The sequence below is a fragment of the Equus caballus genome, chromosome 3, assembly GCF_041296265.1.
Source record: "Equus caballus isolate H_3958 breed thoroughbred chromosome 3, TB-T2T, whole genome shotgun sequence".
Lineage (NCBI taxonomy): Eukaryota > Metazoa > Chordata > Mammalia > Perissodactyla > Equidae > Equus > Equus caballus.
Window position 1 is genome coordinate 46,158,850 of NC_091686.1, and position 19,167 is coordinate 46,178,016.

At 40.3% G+C, this 19,167-nt stretch overlaps 1 protein-coding gene and 1 long non-coding RNA gene across 3 annotated transcripts in view; one reads left to right on the forward strand and one right to left on the reverse strand.

Annotated features, from left to right (window-relative positions):
* The window catches only part of LOC138923614 (uncharacterized), an 11,385-nt gene extending 4,058 nt beyond the window's left edge, over window positions 1-7,327 (reverse strand). Inside the window, exons 1-2 of one of the 2 annotated variants that reach the window (XR_011437488.1) lie at window positions 7,175-7,327; window positions 400-583 (exon numbers count right to left, since the gene is read on the reverse strand). This is a non-coding gene — a long non-coding RNA (uncharacterized lncRNA). Of the gene's footprint in view, window positions 1-104; window positions 584-7,174 lie in introns of both variants that reach the window. The other variant, XR_011437487.1, reaches the window with a different exon arrangement.
* Window positions 7,191-18,805, forward strand: ADH5 (alcohol dehydrogenase 5 (class III), chi polypeptide). The gene is made up of 9 exons (XM_023637672.2): window positions 7,191-7,465; window positions 9,769-9,870; window positions 11,515-11,656; window positions 12,175-12,262; window positions 14,620-14,839; window positions 14,976-15,236; window positions 15,975-16,110; window positions 18,218-18,356; window positions 18,495-18,805. Exons 1-9 carry the CDS (start codon window positions 7,454-7,456, stop codon window positions 18,517-18,519), a joined length of 1,125 nt encoding a protein of 374 aa, XP_023493440.1. The 5' UTR covers window positions 7,191-7,453; the 3' UTR covers window positions 18,520-18,805.
* The last annotated feature ends 362 nt before the right edge of the window (window positions 18,806-19,167 follow it).

Consider the following 19,167-nt stretch of genomic DNA (forward strand, 5'->3'; position numbering starts at 1 on the left):
CAGTTGTGTCCTTAACCCCAATAAACTCTGCTCTATTTCATTCTGCCACCAGACAGGCTATTCTAGCCTGCCTCTAGCCTTCAATTTTTTATTTATTTAAATACCTGGCCTTGAGTCTTCCAGATTCCAGAGAAAACATTTTAAGCTTTTTGACTGGTTTTCTTCTCTTGGCTTCAGATGAGGGAGAAGTGCTTCCATCGCCCTCACCAAGGGGTAGGGGTGGGGAGCACGTACAGCACACTGACAACTCTCTCCAAAGAAATTCTCCCTCCCAACCACGCTTCCCCATGAATTCCTTGCCCTCCCTTACATAGCTCAGAGAGAGGAGATGAGCTAATGCTGACAGAAAAAATTTTCTGTGTCTTAGCATGTCCTACATAATGTAGTCTAGCACCTTGCCTTATAATGTGGTGATAATTTGGGCACCTATATTGTTCAGCCTTGGAGATCTGGGCCAAAATTGAGACAATATTAAAAGTCTCATTTTAACTTTCCATTAGATTTAATCAAGAAATTATATCTTGTACTTCTCCAGCCTGTCAGGTTTTCCAGAGTCTCCGGAGTCCCATAGTCTCTGCAGTTCCTGTCAGGAAAAGATATGCTCAGGTTACTTACAATAATGGATAACTTCCAATAAATTATTACCTATGGGAAAAAAATAAGGAAAATTTACTTCTTCAGGATCATAGAGACACCCTGAGGAGTCTCTAACCTCCCAGTTCTGTGATATGTGTTGATCTTGAAAAGTAACAGGGAAAACTGCAAACATATGCCATGTGTATGTGTTCTTTCCCAAGAGAAAGAATTTGATAGGTAGTTTAGATACCTCTCAGTATGAAACTTCGGTATTCAATAGAATCGGTACCAAACACTTCTGGCTCCCTCACATTCAACCTATCTGTTGCTGCTTTCAGTTCAGATAGTTTCCGGTTCCAATTCGTGGGGACTATAGCAGTGGCTCTCTCTACCTCTCTAACGGCATATGTACCCAAGCAATGTCAACTAGAGTTGGAAAAAAACAAAGGAAAACCAGTTCCCCTGAAAATGTAGCAGACATTTTTGGCTTCATGAACTTTTCCTTCAATTCATTCAGTACGTGTGAGCTCTGTGAAATATGCTTCAACTTTTTGAAATCTATTTGATTATGTCTACTGTATACTTACTTGCCCAGTACAAAGTCTAAAATATCAAGCCATTTGCATCTGAGTCCTTCAGTTCAAAATAATCTATTGATATGATCATGTGATTTTCTTCTTTAGCCTCTTGATGTGATGGATTGCAATAACTGATTTTCAAATGTTGAACCAGCATTGTATACCTGGGATAAATCCCACTTGGTCGTGCCATACAACTCTTTTTATAAATTGCTGGATTCAATTTGCTAACATTTTGTTGAGGATTTTTGCATCTAGGTTCATGAGAGATATTTGTCTGTAGTTTTCTTGTAATGGCTTGTCTGATTTTGGTATTAGGGTAATGTTGGCCTCATAGGATGAATTAGTATGTATCCATCTTCCTTGGCTTCTATTTTCTGGAAAAGATTGTAGATAATTGGTATAATTTCTTCCTTAAATGATTGGTAGATTTCACCAGTGAAGCCATCTGGGCCCGGTGCTTTCTTGTTTGGAAGGCTACTAATTACTGATTTAATTTCTTTAATATACATAGGCCTATTCAATTGGTCTATTTCTTCTTGTGTGAGCTTTGGACAGATTGTGTATTTCAAGGAATTGTCCAATTGATCTAGGTCATCAAATTTGTCAGCATAGAGAAGTTCACAGTATTACTTTATTATCCTTTGGATGTCCATGGGATCTGCAGTGATGTCCCTTTTTTATTTCTGATTAGAAATTGCATTCCTCACTTTTTTTTTTCTTAATTAGCCCAGGTAGAGGCTTATCAACTTCACTGATCTTTTCTTCTTTTTTTTTTAAGATTTTTAAAATTTTTTTTTATTTTTTCCTTTTTCTCCCCAAAGCCCCCCCATACATAGTTGTATATTCTTCGTTGTGGGTCCTTCTAGTTGTGGCATGTGGGACGCTGCCTCAGCGTGGTTTGATGAGCAGTGCCATGTCCACGCCCAGGATTCGAACCAACGAAACACTGGGCCGCCTGCAGCGGAGCGCGTGAACTTAACCACTCGGCAACCGGGCCAGCCCCTCACTGATCTTTTCAAAGAACCATCTTTTGGTTTTGTTGATTTTCTCTACTGACTTCTTGTTTTCAACTTCACTGATTTCTACTTTAAATTTTATCACTTCTTTCTTCTGCTTACTTTGGATTTAACGTGCTCTTCTTTTTTCTACTTTCCTAAGGTAGAAGCTTAGATGATTGATTTTAGATCTTTCTTCTTTTCCAATATATGCATTCAATGGTATAAATTTCCCTCAAAGCAGTGCTTTCACTACATCTCACAAATTTTTGTTGTGTTTTCAATTTCATTAGGTTCAAATAATTTTTAATTTCCTTGAGATTTCTTCTTTGACCTGTGTTATTTAGAAGTGTGTGGTTTCATATACTTTCAGATTTTCCAGCTATCATTCTGCTGTTGATTTCTAGTTTAATTCCACTGTGGTCAGACAGCATACATCATATGATTTTTATTCTTTTAAATTTGTTAACGTGTGTTTTGTAACCCAGAATGTGATCTATCTTGGTAGATGTTCCATGTGAGCTTGAGAATAACATGTATTCTGCTGTTGTTGGATTAAATAGTCTATAGACATCAATTATATCCAGTTGATTGATGGTGCTGTTGAGTTCAACTATGTCCTTACTGATTTTCTGCCTGCTGGATCTGTCCATTTCTGATAGGGTGTGTTGAAGTCTCCAACTGTTATAGCGGATTTATCTTTTTCTCATTGTAGTTCTATCAGCTTTTGCCTCATGTATTTTGAAGCTCTGTTGTTAGGCACATACACAGTAAGGATTATCATGTTTTCTTGGAGAATTAGAACTAGAAAACTCTAGTTTTCTTTTGATTAGTGTCATCATGGTAAATCTTTCTCCATCCCTTCACTTTTAATCTATATGTCTTTATGTTTAAAGTGGGTTTATTGCAAACAACATATATTTGGCTCTTCTTGTTTGATCTGTGCTGACAATCTGTCTTTCAATTGGTACATATAGACTATTTACATTTAAGGTGATTATTGATATAGTTGGACTGCTATCTATCACATTTGTTACCGTTTTCTATTTATTGACTTTGTTCTTTGTTACTAATTTTGTCTTCCTCTTTTTTTCTGCCCTCTCTGGTGTTAATGCAGCATTTTATATGATTCCATTTTCTCTCCTTTCTTAGTATATCATTTTTTATATGTTTCTTTTTATACTTCTTTTTAGTGATTGCCCTAGAGTTTGCAACACATATTTACAACTAATCCAAGTTCACTTTCAAATAGCACTCTACTGCATCATTGGTACTGCTAGTACCTTACAAGTAACAAAATAATCCTAATTCCTCCCTGCCGTTCCTTGTATCATTGCTGTCATTCATTTCACTTTTACATAACTATAATTATCAAATATATTTTTGCTATTATTATTTTGAACAAATGGTTATCTGTCAGATCACTGAAAAATAATAAAAATAAAAGTTTTTATTTTACCTTCACTTATTTAATTTCCAAAGTACTTCCTTTCTTTATATAGATCTGAGAGTCTATCATATCATTTTCCTTCTCCCTGAAGAACTTCTTTTTTTAACATTTCCTCCTAGGCAGGTCTACTGGCAACAAATTTTCTCAGTTTTTATCTGTCTGAGAAAATCTTCATTTCTCTTTCACTTTTGAAGGATAAAGTCACCTGATACAGAATTCTAGGTTGCACTTTTTTTCTCTCAACACTTTAAATATTCACTCCACTATCTTTTTGTTTGCATGGTTTCTGAGAAGAAATCGAATGTAATTCTTATCTTTGCTCATCTATCTGTAAGGTATTTTTTCCCTCTGGCTTTTTTCAAGATTTTTTTCTTTATCTTCAATTTTCTGTAGTTTAAGTATGTTATGCCTAGGTGTAGTTTTTCTGGCATTTAGCCTCCTTGTTCTTCTCTGAGCTTCTTGTACCTGCACCTGACATTAGCTTCTGGAAATTCTCAGTCATGATTGCTCTAAATATTGCTTCTGTTCCTTTCTCTCTTTCTTCTCCTTCTGGTATTCCCATTATATGAATGCTACATATTTTGTAGTTGTTCCACAGTTCCTGGATATCCTTTTCCACTTATTTTAGTCTTTTTTCTCTTTGCTTTTCAGTTTTAGAAGTTTTAGAATTTCAGTTAAACTCTCATAATACCTCAGTAAGTTACGCTCTAGTGAAAGAGTCTCTCCTAAGGGCAGGCCTTATTAAGAAGAGCGGAATGCACTGGCATATTTCAGAATGGTTCCTTTTCCCTCCCCTAGCAGAAGCATGAGGGAATCTTCTCCAACCTTCACTATGAGAACCTGGTAGAGCTCCTAAAGGTAAAAGTCACAAAAGTGTGGGAGCCCTCTCTGACTGAATCCTTCTTGAGTTTTTAACTCTCAGACTTGTGCACACTGAGCCTTGAGCAGTTCATCAATTACACTTCAGGTTTTCCAAACCCAATACTGGTTTCCATGGAGGTGGGTTTCCGCTCTTGTAAGTTGTGACTCTCTGTTTCCATCTGTCTGTGTCTCCATTTCTGGGTGAGCGGTTTTCCCTGTAATCTCAGTTCTCTAATGCATCTAAGAAGAGTCGTTGATTTTTCAGCTTGTTTGCCTTTTTACTTGTTGCTAGGATGGAGTGATAACTTCCAATCTTGCCTCTGGAAGATGCCCCATGCCAGACTGGAAACTAAAAGTCCTGTCTATTATTTTTAAGCAAGGTACCACAAAAATGCAAGTGTTTCTTCCCAGAAGATAGACAATATATCTGAAATAGGGAAAAGGAAATTAACTCTTTGCTAAAAGTTCTTTTTTCACTAGAAAAATGCTTGCTGCATTCCATGCAGAAGCTCTATCATATACAAAAGCTTGGAATCAAGAAAGAGCACAGTCCTTTTAAGGAACTGAAAATGTTCCATAAGGTTGGTGTGAAACTTGCGTGGCAGAATACTAGAAAATAAGAGTGGAGAGAGAAGCAGGAACCAGGTTACGTGGGGCCTGGCTGGCCCAGCTACAGAGTTTGGAGTTTATCCCTCTCTCAGCCCTTGAAGATTCCTAAACAGAAGAACTTTTTCTTCTCATGAAGTCAGACTACTTACCTCTTTGCCACAATTTGATGACAAACAGAACAAATTCCTATTCTTTCACATAAGTGTTCTTAAACTGACAACTATCACAGTTTCTTATATCTTTCCTCACATTAAAGTATTCTGAATTTTTTCTAACTTTCTTGTAATTTTCATTTCCTGTTAGCTATTAGTACTACATGCTTTTTTATGTTAATATACAAGGGCTTTATTATTGCTATTTTGAAAAAAAATGTATATTTTTCAAATTTGTGTTTTAATTTCTAATATGGTAAATATCAACATATATAAACCACACAAACAAAAGCTCTTTGGAGTCCTCAATAAATTTTTACAGTATAAAGAGCTTTTGAGACTGAAGTGGGCAATATTCTTCTGGTTCCCTATGTCAATCTGGAGTCATCCTCTCTACTTATTATATTACACCTTTTGGGGAGTAAACTTCAAACCTACACATAGGTAAAGATAACAGCATACGAAATTATTATACATTCATACCCAGCTTCAACAATTATGAACATTTTGCCAATCTTGTTTCAACTATCTTTTCTTACTATTAATATTTTATTTTGCTTAAGTTTTTATTATTTTATTTTAATTGAGGTATAACTGACATATAAAATATTAGTTTCAGGTGAACAACATAATGTCCAATATTTCTATATACTGTGAAACGATCACCAAAATAAGTCTAGTTAACATCCATCATCATACATAATTACAAAAAAAATTTTTTTCTTGTGATGATGACTTATAAGATCTACTCTCTTGGCAACTTTCCAACGTGCAATATAGTATTATTAACTACAGTCACCATGCTGTACATTACATCCCCACGACTCATTTATTTTATAACTGGAAGTTTGTACTTTTTGATTCCCTTCACCCATTATAACCCACATCATTCAAAAATTATTAGAGGTGAAAGAAAATGGCCTAGCTTGATGTATGTTTTGGAAAGATCACTAATGGCGCATTAGTTTAGAACTACATTAGATTCAGAGGTCTGGCAACAAGAAAATCAGATGGAGGTTTTTTCAGAAGCCCTGTAAGAAATTATGAGAGCCTGCACTAAGGCAGCAACAACTGGGAGAGAGGGCAGGCACAAGATGTGAGAGGTATTTAGGGTTTGGTGACAGACTGAATGCAGAAAGAGAGGGAGAAGTGATTCCCAGGTTTCTGGCTGGGGCAAGTAGGTAGATGGTGGTACCACACACAGACAGAAAGAGTACCGTTAGGGCGAAAGGATGACAAGATGAGTTTGGGAAGAGTTTGAGGTAACTGTGAGATATCCTAATGGAGACAGACGTCTAGTAGGCAATTGTACGCCCAAGCCGGGAGTTTACGAGAGCCATCCTGATTGGAGATAACAATCTAGAAGTCGTCCTTATAGAAACAGAAGTTAAAAGTCATGGTGTGGATGAAGGGAGAGAAAGACTTAGAATTTTCCAGATTGCCAACACTTCAGGTATGAAGTGAGGAAAAGGAGCCATAACAAAGACTGAGAAGCAGAAAGGAGAGAGGTCTGTCTGGAAGAGCTATTTAATAAAATTCAGAGTCGACAACAGTCAGAGTTGCGAGATAAACCAGCAAGTACTCCACTCTCTAAACTCTAGCCCACTCTTAAAACACATCCAAGGAGTCCGCGTTCCGGAGACGTTTCAATCCCCTCTTCCCCTCCTGGCAAAGGTCTCTCCCCCAAAAATCCTCCTCTCCCTTCATGGGCAGCTGGCCTGGGACGTTTCCCGAATGGGTCCCCTTTATCATTCTTCTCACAGGTCAGTGTCCCCTCTCGACGCAGAGTCCCCTGGAGGGCTGTGTTTTACCCATCTGTGTCCTCAAGACGTTGCGCACACAAAGTGTACAGAAGGAGCACGCAGACGGTGCAGTCCTCACTGTGGCTCAAGGGCCTCCGGCGAAATTCCTGGTTCCCCACCTCCCACGTCTGTGCTTTGTAAACCTTACCCACGCTGCCCGGGCTAAAGTTACACGGGAAAGGCCTTCCCTGACACACATGTTTCGCAGCGAGCCAGTTGAGCGGGCCACCGACCACCGCCACGTTGCCTCCGGGAGACCCCTCCAGCCTTCCGGCTGAGCCCGCCCGGCGCGGGGTAGAGCGCAGGCGCGCCCCACCGCGAGCACCGCCCCTCCCGTCCTAGCGCTCGCAATCCCCGCCCCCACGCCCCGCGCGCACGCCCCGCTCACATCCCGGCCCCGCGCGGCAGTCCGACGGGAGCCGAGGCCATGGCAAGCCAGGTATCCCTGAGACCGGGGGACGGAAGGCGCGCGGTGGGAGCGGGCCGCGGGGCTCGGCCTGGACGCGGGCTCCGGCGTCGGGAGCCGGAACGGGGCCTCGGGCGAGCGGCTCGGCGGCAGGGAAGCTTCGTCTCGGCTCTTCGCTGGGGCCGCCGCGCCGCTGCTGGGGCGGCCGTGGGGAGGCGGGGCGGCCGCAGAGCGGACCAGCCGGGTCACCCTTCCAGGCGGCGAAGCGGCCGCCGGCGCCGGGCCCTTGAGTTCTCGGCCGCCGTGATTGGGAGTTGAGCAAGCACTGGGCCGCCAGGACCCGGATGTGGGGAAGACTCGGAGGCCTCTCTCCGTAACGGTTTTGGGCACTTAGGCCGTGGAGCCTCCTAACCGCCTGGATCCACACGTAGCGGCGCTGCGAGGAGGCGCCGGCGCGTGCAGCCCGGGCTGAGGCGCAGAGCTGCCCCTGCTCGGCGGCCGCGCCAGGGCCGCCCGGGTTCCTGAGGCTCCCGGGAGACAGGCAAGGAGGGTAGAACTACGCCCAAGGCGTGAGGAGGCGGGCTGAGCTGCTTGATGCTTTTCACGCTTTGCAGACTGTAGAAATTTTCTAGAAAGATTTAGGACCTTAAATGTTGGAGTTGAGATGGTAAACTCGAAACGATTTTCAGACTTCACAGATTGGCACTTCTTTTTGCTTATTATCAAGTGTCTGTTTTCAGAGAAGGTGAAAAATTGAAATTCCTGTGATAGTTCAAATGTGGACGTGGGGCAGTTGCCTGTGGATTTAGAGTGGGGCTTGGCTTTGCTTAGAATTGACCTTGAAAGGAAGAGGTTAAACTCCTTTCCAACATTCCTCGAGGAGGCGGTGCATAAAACTTAGATCTGGATGAATTATTCATTCAGGTCGCTTGGGAGCTCCAGGATACATGAGTTCGTTGTTAGTATTTTGAATTTGACCTTTGGAATTTTGTTTTGAGTTATGGTACATTGAGTTGAAAAAAAGATTCTAATGCAGTATCTGAATTCTTCGTACCATCAGATTTAATATCGACATTTTCTTTTTAGCAGGAATCATTTCCAGCCCCAGCAGTTTACACAAGCCCCTCAGCTCTCCATATAGTTCTGCTCTCTTTTCCTCCGCTCTTTGTTCTGCTATGGGTAACTACTAACTTACTTTTGCAAAGCTACACTGTGCCAAGGACTCCTTCACTCCTCACAATCACCCTTTATGTAGGTGTTTCATCACCACTCTTCCTCATCCTTCGGTATCCCAGTGAGGAGTGAAACTTTCCCAAACCCACCAACCGAAAGTTACCCTCTGTCTCCACTTTTTGCATTCTGTAGCACTTCATGCCTCTCCGTTTAAATCCCACTTGTAACTATTGACCTTCAAGTCTTTTTCCTATAAACCCAGTGATTTTCCACCCTTATTCTGTCAACACATTTTGTCAGCGTTATGTGAACTGGTCGAAACGGTCCTCGTTGCCCTTGATCTCTGGTAGCAGAGGGTTGTGCTGACTGAATCTCTAAGGCAGCGCTGTACTATAGAAATATAAGACGAGCCACATGTCATTGTAACTTTTCTAGTAGCCACATTAAAATGGCATTAAAATTGAATTAAGATTTAATCCAGTATATTCAAAATACTATCAACATGTAATCACTTTTTAAAATATTGTAATATTTTTACTTTTTTTGTACTAAGTCCTCAAAATCTAGGTATATTTCACATTTACAGCTTATCTCAGTTCAGACTGGCCATTTTTTAAGTGCCCATAAGCCATACGTGGCAAGTGGCTACAGTGTTGGATAGCACAGTTAAAAGGGATAGATGTTTTTTAAGTTCCCCCATCCTGTGATACTCCTTACACTTCTTCTCACCCTACAGTTTTGCACTAAACTACTGTTCCTTACGCCAGCCTGAGCAAGAGAATTTCGTAGGGCACATGTTAAGCATTCATATTCCTTGGACCCTAGGCCAGACCTACTGAATCAGAGTCTCTTGCAACCTATATTTTTAACCTGCTCCTGTACCGTAGAGGGTCAGTAAATATTTGATGAATAAAACTTCTTAACCAGAAGAGGCTTTTTTATATCTGACAATGTGATCATCTCAACTCTTTTCGAATGAATATTATTTGTACGAAATCTAAAAACATGCAAAACAATTCTCCCTATCACTTAGAGGTATTGGTTTCTTTATGAATCTGTGATTTAGTTTCTATGCTTTGCATTCATCAGTATCTGAATTAACTGAGAGGTGGTTTATTAGTTCAGGAGGATAAACAACTTGCTCTCTTTGTTTCCTATTTCAGGTTATCAAGTGCAAGGCTGCAGTTGCCTGGGAGGCTGGCAAGCCTGTCTCCATCGAGGAGGTGGAGGTGGCACCCCCAAAGGCTCATGAAGTTCGAATTAAGGTAATGATACATCTAAGGCACTGGAGAAGACGACTTAACCTTTAGGTCCCTGGATGGAGGAGTCCCCTGAGGTCTGCAGAGGCTAAATCACAAAGGACAGTGTCAAGGAGAAGTTACTGAGAGACATCCAACCTTCGAGTCAACATCCTCCTCTTATTTTCCCTCTCTCACCTTTGCAGCATTCCTCTCCATCTTTTTAGCTTTAATATTGGGCTGAACAGCCTTCCCCAGGGATCGCTGGATTACTGCAGTTTATCTTCTGTAGCCTGGGTGTGTAAGGTGACTTTGTAGGATGCTCCCCCTAGTGCTGATCCCATAACTTAAAATGGTGTGGTGAGAGGTTAGAAACAAAAGAAGAAGAAATGGTCTTCAGTTTTGTTAGAAGAGACTTCAAATAAGATTTGGGAAGAGGGTCCTGATCAACTGGAGCAACAAGCAAGTGAAGTCAGCCTGCTTAGAGAGCTTTAAAATGCATTGACCGTTGCAGACAAGGCCAGAGTTCCAGGGATTCATTATTCCTCTGCTTCTCAACCTCTGCTATGGCCAAGAAGTGAAGTGACCCCAGAGAGAGGCATATTGCACAAGGCAGCTAGCTGGATGTTTTTAACATTCGACTTTGTACTTGTTTTGTTGTAAAATTAATTAGTGACCATTGAATGAATAAGAGTAATGTTCTAGAAACATCAGCTCTTTTTTGCCATGAACTGGAGTCTACTTCCCCCCTCCTACCTCCACACACACAGCAAATGTTTGGGGTCATGCCCCCAGGGATCACACACACACACACAAGTCAAGAAGCTGAGGGCCAAAGAACTCAAGGTCCTTGTCAACCCAGACCCAGGAATCTGAAATCTTAGAACAACTTGTACATTTTCCTTTAAGTTCAGAAGTTAACGTGATTGTGATTTTCCCAGTGAAAAAGAACATATTTGTCGTGGATGTACTAAGATGAGCCATGTGAGCCACACTGAGTTCAGCTGTCTTCTCTAGGAAATGGCTGACAAAGGGAAGTAGTGTTATATTACCAGTGGGTATACAGGGGAGAAGCACAAATATTCTGAGACTTCTCCTGTCTGTGCTTTGGGCGGTTTGGAAAGATAAGAGATATGTGAAAGCAAGAGAGATAGGGATAAAGGGCTTATTGAAGTAAAAATTGTGTGTGGCTGCTAAAAAGGGAAGTTGGTTCCACTAAAAGCTGTGAGTTTTGGCCCAAAGCAAGTAGCCTGGCATGTTTCAGAAATAGTCTGGATGCCTTTTTAGAAGTCACATTTCCCAGCCTCCTGAGGAAGCCAGCAGTGAGATGAGCCCCACCTGCTTTGCAAACAGGTGCTATTCTGGCCGTACTTGAAGGCACAGTGCCCATAAGATCACCTTGATTACCCTCTCTTGCCAGCATGCGCTGGAAAGAGCCGATGTGCTGTGTTTCATTCCACATAAAGGCACCTTTATTTGTATGTGCCACTAAAAAAAAGGCTGCCAGTTCTAATTAGAATGCCATACATCCTAAGCACATGCTGATTTTAGTGGTTAAAATATGAGAGATCAATGAAATATGGTATTAAAGTAAAAGTGCCTTTCCTTTGACCTATACCTCAGTCCAAATTGCATGCACACACACTTAAACGCTCTTTAATATCCTGATAGATTATTGCCACTGCGGTTTGCCACACTGACGCCTATACCCTGAGTGGGGCTGATCCTGAAGGGAGTTTTCCAGTGATCTTGGGACACGAAGGTGCTGGAATTGTGGAGAGTGTTGGTGAAGGAGTTACCAAGTTGAAGGCAGGTAAGGAGGGTATTTGAACTACTTATTTTACAATTTTGGCTTATTTCTATGGGGAAATTATATGTCTGATAAATTACACTATTTATGAACAACTTATCACCTAAGTTGTCAAGATTGATTTTATTCCTCATCTGGGAAGCACAAATATTTGAGGGTTTTTGTCTCTGATTTTGCAGACTGCTGTTCATCTGAAACTTTGAGTACCTTTCCAAAGCCAATTTTGTCCGATTAAGCAAGAATTTTTAAACATGCATCAATGAGTCAGTATTTTGAAGCACTTGACCTTGTTCTTCAGTCATTGTTTTAAGAATTTCATTTAGATAATTTTGAACCTTGTATTTTTTGCATGGGCAGGTAGTGTCTGAATGATGGTCTGTAAGTTTAGTTCTAGGCCTTGAATAACTTTGCAAAGGCACACAAGTTGATAGGAATAGGAATTTGCAGGGCCTGATGTACAGGTATTCAGTTAGAAACAGATGCTGCCTATTCAGGGTAATGTCTTCGAATTTGTTTTCCAGGTGATACTGTCATCCCACTTTACATCCCACAATGTGGAGAATGTAAATTTTGTCTAAATCCTCAGACGAACCTTTGCCAAAAGATAAGGTTAGTATCTTTTTATTTTATTCTTTAAACTACAAGTCATATTAATAATGATAATAAGTAATTGTGTGGCAATTTATACAGAGCATTCTAGATGAATTATTTCATTCCATCTTTATAGCAACCTTCACTATCATCATTAGTGTCTCCATTTTCAGAGACGAGAAAATTAAGACTCAAAAATAAAGTGGTTTGCCCAGTATCATCAGCTATTAAGAGAGAAAACAGAATTTTCTGAACCTGTTCTCTTTCCTTAACACTAGGCTAAATTTGCTCAAATATGCAGTAAAGACGGACATGCTTATGAAATCATTTTTATGAGCCATTGTCCAAGAAATTGAAGTAATAAAACTTACCTCATAAGGTTCCTGGGAAGACTGCATGAGAGAGCATCACCCTCTGACACAGAAAAGGTCCTTCCTTTATTGTAGTGAGGTAGCAGCACTCAGCTGCTGCTTTGAGGCAATTTCAGGTCTCCTTGTATTTGTCCCCTTTTTTTGTTTTCTTTTTTATTGAGATAGAACATACATACATATACGTAGTATTTAAAGATTACAAATCTTATGTGTCCAGCTCGATGAATTTTTTATGTATATACATACCTGGTAGTTGTAACCATTACTTAGATCAAGATAGAGAAGCTTCCAGCCCCCCACCAAGTCCTTCATGTCCCTTCCAGGTCGACAACTGCCTCACTCAAAGGAAAACCACTCTTGTGATTTCTTTCACTACAGAACTTCATGTAAATAGAATTAGGCAACATGTGTTCTTTCCTCTGCTCTCTTTCATTCATAATGTCTCCTGCTGCTGGACATTTAAGTTGCTTCCAGTTTGGGGCTTTTGTGATTAATGCTGCTGTGAGCATTCTTATATGGCATGTCTCTTGGACATATGCACTACTTTCTCTGGGTGTTTTGCGAGGATCAGAATGCTGAGTTATAGGATGCACTCCTACCAGCACTGTATGGGAGATCCATTTGTTCTTGAGTTTGTTTTCTAATGCCATTGACAAAATTCATTTATGTTTTTGGAAAACAAGGTTCCATTTATTTTGTAATGTAAATACAGTTACTTTTGGCAAAGCTAGAACTGAAAAAAATCTAGTTGTTTTGAAAGGGAATTTCAAACACAGTCTGAAAAACATTGACATAAGGTGGTAGTAGGTAGTGATAATGGTAGTAGGTTTTTGTGGCTGGCTGTAACTTTTGGAGGGACAGGTCCTTTCAATGCGTAAGGTGTGTCCCACATCACCTTTTGTTCATGAAACTCCTCTGGGACAGAAGTGACTCCTCACGTTAAGGAAGGCTAAAACAAACTCACCTTGCTCTCGTGGAGGCGAAACAGTTATTTGTGGCAGAGCTTTGTCTCCTATTGTTTGTTTCTGGTCTTTTTGGTTTTCTCTCAAAAGAAATGTATTTACTCTTGAATCCAGGGCAATCCATTTTTTCTCTTTGTGTATTTGTTTAATCATATATAGTCCAAAGGATTTGTCTAAGAGTGTAATCAATTATAGTGGGTTTTTTAAATTAAAAATAAATATTTATTAAGCACTCTGTGCCAGGCACAGTGCTAATGCTTTACATCTCACTTGATTTTTAGAGCAATCTGAGAAAGAGACGATTATTTCTCTGCATTTTCTAGGGAGGAAACTAAGGCAAAGAGGTTAATTAACTTGCTCAGGATCACACTGGGTTTGAACCCAAGTGTGTGGGACTTCAGGGCCTGTTATCCTAAGTGGGACGCTACATCACCTATCTATGGAGAATATCAAAAATAATTTTTGTTACCACATATCATATTGGTTGCCTTTGTGAATTTGTTTCCTTTTATTGATGTAACCAACTACACAGGCAAAAAACTAAATGAAGGGAAAAGATAACTTGAATCCTTGAGAACTGTTATGCTTTTGAAGGCCTCCTAAATTAGCCTGTTCGGCCATGTCTTTTCATCAGCTGATCTGGATAATTGCTAGTGATCGCTGCTTGTGTAGATGCTGCTTTTGGCTTTATGCTTTATGAAGTTACATTTGCTCACAGAGTTTTATGATGGAATTTTAAAATAATTTCATCTGATCCATAAGTGGTACCTGTTAAAATTATTTTGATACTCTGACAATTAAGACCCAGAAGGCTATTGCATGTTGAAAACATAGGTAAGATTATAAATCTCTTACAAGTTTCCCTAATAAGGCATTGCTTAAAGATGCTAAATTATTAATAAATACATTAGAAATTAAACTTTTGGTGTTAGCACACTTTTCTAACTATTGACTGGTCATTATTTTTTAAACTGATTTCTTTTTCCTAAGGGTTTCAGGAAACTTGATTCTACCCTGCCTTTTTCTTTTTTATTTTCTTTAGAACCACTCAAGGAAAAGGATTAATGCCAGACGGTACTAGCAGATTTACTTGCAAAGGAAAGACAATTTTACATTACATGGGAACCAGCACATTCTCTGAATACACAGTTGTGGCTGATATCTCTGTTGCTAAAATTGATCCTTTAGCACCTTTGGATAAAGTCTGCCTTCTGGGTTGTGGCGTTTCCACTGGTTATGGCGCTGCTGTGAACACTGCCAAGGTGAGTGTTGGCCTGGCTTTTAGCTTCCACTGTCTGATTAGATGTAACAAGGCTTTGTTGGGTTAGTGAAAGAACACCTAGTGATTTCCTTGACTCTTGTGGAACTGAGTACCTTATAGACTGTCTTTACAATTAGGTGGAGCCGGGCTCTACTTGTGCCATCTTTGGCCTGGGAGGAGTTGGATTGGCGGTTATTATGGGCTGTAAGGTGGCTGGTGCATCCCGGATCATTGGCGTGGATATCAATAAAGATAAATTCGCCAAGGCCAAGGAGTTTGGAGCCTCTGAATGTATTAACCCCCAGGATTTCAGTAAACCCATCCAGGAAGTGCTCATTGAGATGACTGATGGGGGCGTGGACTATTCCTTTGAGTGTATTGGTAATGTGAAGGTCATGGTAAGTATGCTTGACTTGATTCCTTTTTTTGTCTGGAACTACTTTTTTTAATGCAATTTCCTTAATTAAGATTAAAAATAGTTTTGTTTTTGCAAAGTAAAAGTCTCTTGAATTATTCTAGTAGAAGAAGGGAAAAATAAGTATTTGAACTACAGATGGGAAATGATACAAGAATGGCTCAGGGAAAGATGAAGAAAAATGTTCTTTACCTTTCAGTGTGCGCTCAATCCTCACATTTGTTTCATTAAATGAAAAGGCAGAACGATGCAGTTGTAGAGAGCATGGGCTCCAGAAGGAGATGTGCATCCACTTACTAACTCAGGGACCTTGAGCAAAGACTTGACTTCTCTAAACCTCAGTGTCCTCGTGTGTCAAGTGCAGATACTAATAGCACCTACTTGACACAAAGACACTCAGCAAAAGTGTTACTATTTCTTCTCCACCGGTTTCCTTTATTAAAGTCTTGAGAATTTTGAGCTAGGATTTATTTTTAAAACTAGACAGTAAATAAAAGCTTTAAATTCTTTCAATTTGTGTTAATATTTAGCCAAGTTAGTAATTTTTTAAATAGCTGTTACAATTGTTCAGTAAAATTAAATTTACTAAACATTCAGTTTGATCAGTTTGTTGCCGTATTTCAAAAAGCTCTGTGCCTCTCCCCCCGGAAGTTTCTGGGGAAGCAGACATCCTCCGCAGAATGCACTCACGTCTTTGATTTGGTCACATCTCTGCCTGCAGAGAGCAGCACTGGAGGCCTGCCACAAAGGCTGGGGCGTCAGCGTGGTGGTTGGAGTAGCTGCTGCTGGTGAAGAAATCGCCACTCGTCCATTCCAGCTGGTAACAGGCCGCACATGGAAAGGCACTGCCTTTGGAGGTAATTTGGTGGATGAGATGAGTACATTTTCTCTTTTGTTATTTCCATTTGCAGAATTTTAATCCCAGGCTAATTTTCTTGTTTTGGCAAGAATTTTCATGGGCTACCTTCTCATCATAAGTTGTTACATGCAAAGTTATTTTAATAGAAGAGTTTCATGCTCAATTATTTTTTTTTTTCTGCTTTATCTTCCTAAATCCCCCCAGTATGTAGTCGTATATCTTAGTTGCACATCCTTCTGGTTGTGTCATGTGGGACGCCGTCTCAACGTGGCCTGACGAGCAGTGCCGTGTCCGCACCCAGGATCCGAAGCGGCGAGAACCTGGGCCGCTGCAGCAGAGCACGCGGACTTAACTGCTCGGCCACGGGGCCAGCCCTCATGCTCTATTATTACTTACCTCTGCGGCTGAGGAGGTGCTCTGCTTCTCTTGAAGCACAAGGCCACTTTTTACACACTCAAAAAAGAATCCGTATTCTGTTAATGGGGAAATAGGAATAGGGCAGGAGTGAGAAGCTGGTTGCAGGTAAGCAAACAGCAGGGTCACCCGTACCGTGTCTTGCTGTGGAGTTCAATAGGCTCTTGGCATTTGTACTCACTTTCCCAGAGAATGCATGATCACTGGATGTGAGCATACCCCTGTCTGAAGAGTACTGATTCCAGCAGTAACCAGTACTAAGTCTTAAACTGAAAATATCAAATTAGACAAAACCCTGTCACCAAATTGAAAAGCTGCCAGACTAAGCACTGTTCCCTTGTGTGATCCTACAAAGTGCGTGGTGGTTTGAGTTGCCTACCTGCCAGGAGAATGCTGAGAAAGTTTCCATCTTTTTCATGGTTGCTCAGCTAGGGAAGAGAAAAACATCAAAACATGTTTGTATATCCCAACTAGTGAATGAATATGTTTTTTAAAAAAATATATTTATATTCTCACCATTCTCTTAGGGGAAAAAAAATCACATAGTATGAGTTTTGAATGATCAGTGTTTAACAAGGTGTCTATTAAGATCCTCTACCTCATATTATGCCAGCTTTTTTGAAGACCAGAAGAAAGGATTAGGAGAGTGTGCTAATAAAATAAGGGGTTTGGCCAAAGTTTTCTTTTTTATACTACAGAATTTGCCGTAGAAAATGTCAAGCTGCCTAAATCTTGCTTTCCAAAAGCCCTATATGTATGCCACACTTGAGTATCTTGGAACAGGCTTTCAAAGCCAGACATGCACCTCAGGGGCCTCCTGTGCGGGCCCTTCCTGCATCTGAGAGGGCGTTCTAAGCCTGGGAGACAGAGCCGGGGGTTGGCAGTAACCACACTTGTTGGAAGATAAGCTGGAGCATTGGGGCCCCATGGGTGTTGCTAATATGACCCACAGATGTAAATAGAAGTTTTGGTCTACAGAATAGTGTTGGCTGTAGTTGTCTCAGTTACCAGATTTAAAAGAGAACGGAAAAAAGCCTACAGTCTGTAGGGAAAAAATAATCGGTAGAGGATGTAAGGAGGGAGGTTTCGGAAAGCCTCAAAAGAGGTTTGAAATGTCCAAAGCACCCTGGTTTGAAAGGTGGGAAGGCTTTTGTTGCTGATTTATTGCTTCTTTCAATACGAGTGAAAAATTGAAGCATATGATTTGTTTAAAATCTTATCGCACAGCTAAAGATTTCCTACTTTGCTTTTCAGTTTCACGGTTTTCTATTCTTAGATACTATCCCTACTTCATTGTTGAATTTAAAACCAACAAAAGAAAATCATGTATCACATCTATTTTTTATTCATTGAATGTCATCATTTGAGAAGTCTTTGGGGTTGTAGACCTAAGTGGAATAAGTTTGTTCTAAGACTTCTGGAGTTCTATCCTGGGTAGTTTAAAAGTCTCAATTGAGACTTAATGAGATTTTATTAACTCTTAATACAGAAAAATACTCAAGGCACTTTTTTCTTAACTAAAGATTTGCATTAAATTCTTCTTCCTCTCTATCCTAATTTTGAAGTTTTCATTCCTCTTTAATTCATGAAACAATTTATTCTGTTAAATGTCTTTGTGTCACCCACTAAGTGATAAGCACACTGTAGAGATCTGTTGGAAAAATTAATGAAAAGATGATGATTTCTTTTAGGATGGAAGAGTGTAGAAAGCATCCCAAAGTTGGTGTCAGAATATATGTCCAAAAAGATAAAAGTTGATGAATTCGTGACTCACAGTTTATCTTTTGACCAAATTAATGAAGCCTTTGAACTGATGCATGCAGGAAAGAGGTAAGCTTCCTCTTTAGCTGTATATTATAGAATGTTGTGATGATGTGGGGTTTATGGAAGAAGGGTAAAAAAATACAGTTGTAGTCATCTTAAAAGATATCATTCAACACCTATGTTTATTGCTTGCTTCTCTTACAGCATCCGAACTGTTGTAAAGCTTTAAATTGAAAAGAGGAAAGTATTCCATCCTTGTTAAGTCTTGTGGTCTGATCAGAGCAGCCAGACAAGCAGCTAGAAGCTTTTTCAAGTTCACAGCCTCCTAGACCGTCAATAACCTACTCCAGGGAATGATGTTTTGTGTATAATCTCTAATAAATCGTCATAAATCTCTAATCAAGGACAAGGCTAATACAGTCATAAATCTGTTTTCTGGACCCTCCTTCTCTTGAATAATTGCTAGCTCTTTAAGGAATATTTTAACAAAATAAAAATAATTTCTGCGTTATGTATGGAAGTTGTCATGTTTTATTCTGAATTCATTCTCATGGTTCCTCTCCCTGTTATCTTTGTTCTTTAAAGGAAAGATGGAGGAAGCAGGGCTAAGAGAGTATCTGAACCTTGTCTTCTGCGGTCCTCAGTAACTTTCACTTAACTTTTAAGGATCTCAGGCCCATTTACTTAAGAACGGATTTCCCTAGCCATCAGTAGCAAAGTGAATCAGAACTCAGGTCTGCTTCTGCAAGATTAGATTGTTCTTGAGGCAGGTTCCATGGCTTTTTCAGATTTACATCCCCAGTTCACAGTATGACATCTGGCCCACAGTGGGCACCAAGTTCACTATTGAAACTACCTTCTGTGCTTAAGTAGGTGT